This window comes from Procambarus clarkii, chromosome 2, assembly GCF_040958095.1.
Source record: "Procambarus clarkii isolate CNS0578487 chromosome 2, FALCON_Pclarkii_2.0, whole genome shotgun sequence".
Classification (NCBI taxonomy): Eukaryota; Metazoa; Arthropoda; class Malacostraca; order Decapoda; family Cambaridae; genus Procambarus; species Procambarus clarkii.
Genome location: NC_091151.1, coordinates 50,487,585 through 50,496,195, shown reverse-complemented (window position 1 = coordinate 50,496,195; position 8,611 = coordinate 50,487,585). Strand labels below are relative to the sequence as shown.

The following is an 8,611-nucleotide window of genomic DNA, read 5'->3' as shown; positions in this document are numbered from 1 at the left end:
TTGTCCCTGTTCAATTATTTGTGGAGAAGCTGTTTCTAATCAATCGATGAACTCTTCACATAGGAAACAGCCTTTACTCACTAAACATAGAGCATACATTTAAACCAACGTTTATGGGGGTGGGGAAATTAGGCCGAGGACCTACCTTCCTAAATATCTCTGCATGGAGGACAGAATAGCCTTGGATCTTGATGGTTAGGTCATACTGAATTTTCACCATCCATTCATTCAATATTAAAGTAAATAGGGAGATTCAGGACTTAGTCCAATTTTATGGTTTGTGGATTTAACTTTTGAGAGGTGATTCTTGACTGTCAGATTTCTGAGACATTGTGAATTCTAACTTTTGAAGACGAGTAATTGAGTTTGCCATTTTTAATACGCGAGTTCTCACATCTTGTACACCCACTAGTATGCGTAACTTTTTGGGCAAGTCCTTAATCCTATGTTCCCAGGAATACGACCCCTCCAAATCGTTTAACAACCAGGTACCCATTTTACTGTTTGTTAAACAGAGGCTACAGTTAAGGATTGACGACCAGTAAATCCTCCCCGGCCAGGATACGAACCCAAGACAAAGCGCTTGCGAAATGCCAGGCGAGTGTCTTAACCACTCCACCACTGGGACTGCTGTCAGTCTTTGTGGCCCCTTGACTTTCTAGAAGCGTTATCGACTTTGCCATTTGTTAGTCCAGTTGGGACTTAGTTTTTCTAAATGCAAATTACTGATAACACTTGATAATCCAGATCATATGGGGCCCATCCCTCTCTGAGTTAGCCAGACAACTGGATTACAGGAATTCTTCAATGACCATCCAAGAATTAAGATATTAAGAATTTTTTTGTACTACAACCTAAATAATTTGTATTTCCACACACAATAAACAAATTTACATGGTTAGGGTTGATCAGCAAGGTCACTTGACTGCCAGCTGCTAAGGCTTCTTCTGGTGAGTCGGATGGGCCTCCCAATGTCATTCAATAATTAGGTTGAAACTCGGTAATCTGGATTTCTGTCCATGTTTGGCAGACAAAACTCTGTCTCGATTCTGTCCGGATTACCCAAAGGTTTGGGATAACGGGGCCCGGATTAGCAAGCTATTATAGTACAGGAATAATAATAAACGTACTGTATATAACCAGTTATCAAACATCACATGAACTAGTGTGGAGATTGACAACAAATGAGAAGGGTATTTAACAAGCATAAAGATCATCAGGAAAGATTGAAATGCTTACTAATTTTTTTTTTTTTTACTCTCATATAAGCTCTCTCTCTCATATATATCATGCATTGATTCAGAGGGATCCATTTGTGGTCTGACCCCATGACCAGAAAAGTTTTATGTAATTACTCGCTATCAGATATGGAATTGTACCCTCCTCCTGGCACTGAAGCCAACATGTATATTAAATAACAATGAATCTAATGTGTTGAACACCACTTCCAGACAAGGTAATTTAGAAGTATTACCCCCTTAATAATATAACAGTTACCTTAGTTTTAGGATCGGCAGAATTTTGTGCCATAAGAATATGATCCACAAGGTGCTTTTTGAGTTGTGTCCACTGTGCATACTCTTGGCCGCACACATTACATGTCAGGTCATCTGTGGTCACAGTTACATTCTCTTCTGTTTCTCTCTTTATTGATACAGTTGGTCCATTTGTTGATTTTGATGCTGGTGGCAACGTTGTGTTACATTTATTAGGGTCATCATATTCAATAACCAACGACTCTCCAACCTAAAAGTAAATAATCCTTACACAAAATCATTTACCATCAATTAAAGTTTTCCATTTAATACATCTGTACATAACAAATTTATACTTATGAACTATAAATTGATTTATAATAATGTTCTGTAGCAAGTATAGTATGTCATTAATATACTTGCTCCATATTCTCATTAGCTTATGTGCAGATAATGAGATGGGTCTGTTAGTTCTACTTGATTCACTAGTAACAATTAATACCACTTCCCAGTTGTACAACTAATTACAGTTAATACTTCTTCCCAACCTGGTAGAGGATAGTGAGGTGAGGTGTAGGCCTGTTACAGTTCTCTGTACACTAAGGCTTGTTTCAATAGTCAAATATAAAAAACAATTTCAATAATTGTCAGCTTGCTACAATTATTGATTGATTCTCGTATAATACTTATGTACGTTATTTCAAATTTCAATATCAATTATTAAAATATAATCATTTAGTTTCCCATTGTTTGGGGACACAGGAAACCTGCTAGGCTTTTCAAGGTTCCCTAGCCAATGACTGAGTAACCCCCCATGTAACAAATTTATACTGCTGGGTAAACAAAGGATTATAAAGAATCATGCCCAAACATCTTGACATACTGTATAAATGGTTCTCATGAGTTTCAACTATCAAACTTGCACACCTTTGGCTGAACTATGGCAGTACGGGCAGGAGGCCCAGTCGACTTGGAAGCTGATGACTGTGAAGTGGTCGTTGGAAGCTGAGTTCCAAAGTCAAGTAATGGTGTTTGAGGATGGGGCAAGTCATCCCTGTGAGTGCTTAGAGGAGTGTTTGGAGTCTGTGGTGTTGCAGGACGGGGTGAGCCAAGGAGTTCTCCTCCATGTTGTTCAACGCCTGCCTCAACCTCCAACACAGGATATACAGCACTAAAGAGAAAAAATATAATTAAATTCATTTTCTTCCTTATAAATGAACAAAATTGAGCAAAAAGACATATATTCAAGCATAACACACAAAATCTCTCATTACCTATCAGCCAAGGTGCTAGGTAAAATTTCCTTTAGAAATATGTGAAATATATAATACCTGCTGAATGAGATACTGTGAGTTCTTCCACTCCTAAGCCTGGCCCAGGCTTCACTTGTGAGAGCTTGGTCCAACAGGCTGTTGCTTGGTGTAGCCCGCAGGTCTACATATCCATCACAGCCCAGTTGGTCTGGCACTTCTTGAAGAAAGCTATCTAGTTTTCTCTTGAAAATGTCCACGTTTGTTGCGGCAATATTTCTTATACTCGCTGGGAGTATGTTGAACAACCGCGGACCTCTGATGTTTATACAGTATTCTTTGATTGTGCATATGGCACCCCTGCTCTTCACTGGTTCTATTCTGCATTTTCTTCCATATCGTTCAATCCAGTATGTTGTTATATCACCATGTAGATTTGGTACCTGGCTCTCCAGTATTTACCATGTGTATATTATTTGATAACTCACTCTTTCTCCTTTCTAGGGGAGAGCTAGACATTTGGAGAGCTTTGAGATGATCGCAAAAATTTGTCGTGTATGTATGCCATATATGTTCTCTGTATTCCCTCTATTTCGGCAATCTCTCCCGCTCGGAAGGGGAAAACGAGTATCGAGCAGTACTAAAGACGGAACAGCACAAGTGATTTGCATAGTACAATCATTGTAATGGGATCCCTGGATTTAAAGGTTCTCGTAATCCACCAAATCATTTTTTTGGCTGACACAATGGCATAATGCAGCATCATATTCAATCCTGCCAAATGTGCTGTATTGTTGTAACACTTGCTATACAGTATTATATTTAATTGTATAATGGTAACCTGGAATATTTGATGTGGTTTGGCCTTATACAATCTCTTAAAATTAAATCTATAAACATGAGACAGCCAAAGGGAGGGAACCCTGTCTATAAAAGCCTACACACAGGCTGAGTCATGGGGAGGTGAGAGGACCTGCAGTTTTAAGATAACTCTTGCAAAGTGATATTACTGGCTAATCTAATAAGGCCGCTCTTTATAAGCAAATGCTGCCACCGCTCAGTCCTTTTGGGAGGGGGGTTATTAAGGACAACTGATTCTTGAGGAGACAAGTCACTTGAACAAAAAACCTGAGGAACTTAACCTTTGATAATCACAGTAGGTGAATGAAAATTAATTTTATCTTTACTTTGATCCTGGGTGCCGGCGAGAAACAATAGGCAGAGTTTCTTTTACCCTGATGCACCTGTTACCTAGCAGTAAATAGGTACCTGGGAGTTAGTCAGCTGTCACAGGCTGCTTCCTGGGGGGTGGAGGCCTGGTCGAGGACCGGGCCGCGGGGACACTAAGCCCCGAAATTATATCAAGATAACCTCAAGATAGGCTTATACCGAGCATCCCCCCCCCCCCCCAGGGTCAAATTATTGGCCCTGTCCAGGATGCAACCCCAGATCTAGCTGACTATTTCCTGGGTACCTATATACAATACTGCTAGGTGGACAGGGGCATGAGGTGAAAGGGAACGCACCCACCCATTTCTGTGCCGCCTGGGATTCAAACCAGAATTCTCGATTGTGAGCCGAGGATACACCCGACTGTAATACCGGGACCCTTTTTTAAACTTTTAATGAGGAGAGTAAGAGGACTGTAGGATGCTGCAAGTAGGCCTTGACAAACTTCAAGAGTGGGCAGATGAATGGCTGCTGGAATTCAGTGCAAATAAATGTAAAGTAATGGAAATGGGTATGGGAGAGAGGAAACCCATATGTAACTACTATACCATAAGGGAAAGGCAATTAGCAAATACAATAAGAGAAAATACCTAGAGAGTAGATATAATACCAATAATAGCACCAGAAAATCATGTGAATGGGATAATATACCTGATTTACCTGAGGGTAAATTGGAGGGGCTAGTCCCAAACCTGCACACAGAAATAACATCACATGAGACCAGGAGGCATGGCAGGATGTGCAGAATACCCCTGTTGAAAAGCAGAGGTGCAACAGGTACTCTGAGAGAGAACTCTACCAACATCAGAGGCCCAAGACTGTTCAACACGCTTCCAATACACATAAGGGACATAACTGGCCGACCCCTCACAGTGTTCAAGAGAGAACTGGATAAGCACCTCCAACGGATACCCGATACCTGATCAACCAGACTGTGATTCATATGTCAGGCTGCAGCAACCAGGAGGCCTGGTCGACGACCGGGCCACAGGGACGCTAAACCCCGGAAGCACTTCAAGGTAACCTCAAGGAGGGCCGCTTACCCTAGTGGCCTCAACGAAAACAGGAAACCGGCAGCTTATTGAAGGTCCTCCCCCCCCCCCTCCATTTGCATTGATGATCTTTTCCAGGTATATTTTGAAATTCAGCACAGTGTTGGCAGTTACGGTTTCGGTGGGCAGGCAGTTCCATGGGTTAATAACCCTGAGGGGTGAAAAATCATCTGTTCTCAGAAGCTACATTATGGCTCGTTGAGCTTGAAACTGTTGCTCCTTGTTTGTGTTACATCTGACCTTCTGAAGAAAATATCCAGATCAACATTCTCTAACTTGTTCAGTATTTTAAAAGTTTCAATGAGATCCACCCTCTCATACCTGGTTTGCAGTGTTGTTAGCCCTGTGGCCCTCAACCACTCCTGATATGGGAGATGACTTAGCTCTGGAATGACTTTTGTTGCCCGGTGTTGCACCTTCTCCAGAGCAGCCATGAACTTCTGAAAATGAGGTCTCCATGCTTGGATAGTTATCTAAGTGGGGGTGCAGTAGAGATTTATACAGTTGAAGCATTACCTTTTTTTCCTTATAGTCAAAAGTACACTTGATTATCCCAAGAGTTTGGTTAGCTTTTCTGACTGCTGCACCCACCTATTGTGTAACTTTCAGTGAGTGGTGGATCTTGACTCCAAGGTCCCTTTCTTCATCACTCTGCTGTAATGTAATGCAATGCTATTAATTTGGTAGTTGTGGTGTGGGTTGTTATGCCCCACATGTATCGTCTTGCATTTGTCAATATTAAAAAGCATTTGCCAGTCTTCTGACCACTTGTGGACTTCATGTAAATCTCTTTGTAAGGCTTCAATTTCGTTATCATTTCCTACTTTACCATAAATCTTTGTGTCATCTGCAAATTTAATGATATAGTTTGTAATACAGTATTCTTGTCTATGTCATTGATGTATATGACTAAAAGAGTAGGTCCCAAAGTGGACCCTTGTGGCACCCCACTTATCACATTTTTCCATTCAGATTCGTTTCCATTAGCAGCATGGCCCATTTTCTTTCTTTAAACCATTGTTTTATCTATTCTAATATTTTACCACATATTCCATGGGCCTATAATTTCCTTGATCATCATCAATAAAATTCATAATTCAATTTCAATTTTTAATTGCATCATATAATTGCATCAATTTTTAAGACTCTTTTTATGCAACTTTTGCGAACATAACCCACATACTGTACAGTACTGTACTTTATAATTATCTTTTTAAGCTTAATGGAATTGATACATTAAACATTCTCCATACTTATTAAGCTGAGGAGGAGGTGGTGGAAGTGGACGATCATTAGCCTTCTGTTTATGGCGTCCAGTAATCTCATGATCACGAAGGCCTTTACCACCAACTGACTTAATGCAGATGTCTACCATGCACCAGCGGCACAGAGCATACGTCTCGCCCTTTGATGATGGCCCAACCCATTCATATTCGCTTTCATATTTAACACTGCAAAAATAATTTTTTAAAAGTTAATATTGAATAACATTTCTTGGAATACTGAAAATTTCTAAATTACAGCACAGTGTTATGGATAAAATGAAATTATCTAAAAAGACACAAATTCATGTTTTTTTTAATTAATTAAATGTATACATGTTGCTGCCTAATTACCAAAATTTTATCTTTGACCCATCATACCTAACCAACTTTAAGAAAAGTACCTCTGGTGAGATTTTAAAGCTAGCTTAAAATTTTAATGAAACCAATACAAAATTTATTTTGACATCAAAACAAGATTCAATATTAGTTTATTTACCCAAATTTATATTTTAAATACTTTTGGTGAAATTTTGATGGAAATTAAATTCTTTATGAAATTCACAAAACCTCTTGAACCCTATGCCATAAAATATACCCAATATCAATCTAGTTATTACAAATATATATTTTTGCTTAATCAGCATCTATAAAAGTATATACCACTAATGAGATTTTTAAGAAAAAGTTACATTTAAATTTATATCTAGAAGATTTCCATATTTGCAAAGGACTATAAGACTAATTACACAAAGTATAAATTTAAGGCTATTTATATTTAAACCGTATATATATAAAAGTTCATCTAGTGAGACTTGAAGGAAAAATAATTTCATACAAATTCTAAAAAATTAGTTTAGAATTGGGTACAGAAAAAGACTCTTAAGAATAAATATACAAAATATTTCACTTTATACTTTTTGTGAGATTTTGAATGAAATAGAAATTTTAATAAAAAACATTTCTCTAACATGAATGACTCAGTACAAGTAAATGACTCAATATAAGTAAAATTACCTAAATTATATCTTTTAGGCCTGTCATATTTTATCACCGTGTAAATTAATGTTTTGTAAGAATCTGAGGGAAATTACAATTTACAACCCATGCCCCCAAATTACTTCTACTTCACCCCTAGGGCAAATACATCATTAATTTTACCTGGATTTAACTAAATTTTACCCGGGGTCCAATAAGACTCTTAGTGGCCTCGACGAGGACAGGAAGCCGGTGGCTTGTCAAAGATTCCCCCATTTGCCCTTATGAGTTTTTCTAGTTGGATTTTAAAATTTAACAGTTTTGGCATTTACGACTTCGGCGGGTATGCGGTTCCATGGGTTTATACCATATGGGTGAAAAAGCATCTCCTGTTCTCAGTCCTACATTGTGACTTGTTGAGCTTGAAACCGTTGCTCCTTGTTTGTGTTATATCTGACCTTTTGAAGAAATTGTCTGGATCAACATCTTCCAAATTGTTCAGTACAGTATTTTAAAAGTTTCAATGAGATCTGTCCTGTCATGCCTGGTTTGAAGTGTTGTTAGCCCTGTGGCCCTCAACGTTGCTGGTACTAGAGTTGACTTATCTCTGGAATGATTTTTGTTGCCCGGTGTTGCACTTTCTTCAGGGCAGCAAGCTATGTCCTCCTGAAGATGAGGTCTTGTATTGGATATGTACTTGGATATAATCATATTGACCTAAAATGTGTTTTAAGCACATTATCAGCATGTTGATCAAACCACACACTAGTAAGTGAAGGGATGACGACATTTCAGTCCGTCCTGGACCATTCTCAAGTCAATTGTCGACTTGAGACTTGAGACTCGACAATCGACTTGAGAATGGTCCAGGACTGACCGAAACGTCATTGTCCCTTCACTTTCTAGTGTGTGGTTTGGTCGACATATTTCAGCCACATTACTGTGACTCCTCGTCTGCATTATCAGCATTCATATATATATACTTGTGTGTTCTATATGTTGAAATAATCTGCATATTAAATAAACTACTGAATAATGAATTGCAAAATAAAAAATTTATTGCCCTTACCTGTACTTTGTCTCGTACTTCTTACGGCATCGTGTCTGTTGGGGGTTGTCTGCTTCTTCCCCTGCTATGAACACAGACATACTTAATTCATACCAAGAACTAAACAACCTGAAAAAAGAGAAATAGTTAACAAAATATTTATCAGTAATAATAACCAACAAATTATCATTATTGAATGAATTCAAATACAAAATTAAATAAACCAGTTACTATTTATACAAAAATAAAGGACCGAGTGTAGTAAAACATCCATCTCTGATGAGCCCCCAGTGGCCCCCTGAGCTTATCTCCAGTA

The 8,611-nt window shown here is 38.5% G+C and overlaps 1 protein-coding gene across 5 annotated transcripts in view; it reads right to left on the bottom strand.

The window, feature by feature from the left end:
* LOC123762334 (GDNF-inducible zinc finger protein 1) overlaps window positions 1–8,611 on the bottom strand; it is a 36,009-nt gene that overhangs the window by 16,666 nt on the left and 10,732 nt on the right. For 3 of the 5 annotated variants that reach the window (XM_045748809.2, XM_045748807.2, XM_045748810.2), the window contains 4 exons: window positions 8,317–8,424; window positions 6,261–6,458; window positions 2,403–2,646; window positions 1,498–1,746 (listed from right to left, as the gene is read on the bottom strand). In XM_045748809.2, the coding sequence (XP_045604765.1) occupies window positions 1,498–1,746; window positions 2,403–2,646; window positions 6,261–6,458; window positions 8,317–8,396 (771 nt within the window). In that variant the 5' untranslated portion in view covers window positions 8,397–8,424. Of the gene's footprint in view, window positions 1–1,497; window positions 1,747–2,402; window positions 2,647–6,260; window positions 6,459–7,705; window positions 7,914–8,316; window positions 8,425–8,611 lie in introns of all 5 variants that reach the window. The other 2 variants (XM_045748812.2, XM_069325962.1) reach the window with 2 other exon arrangements.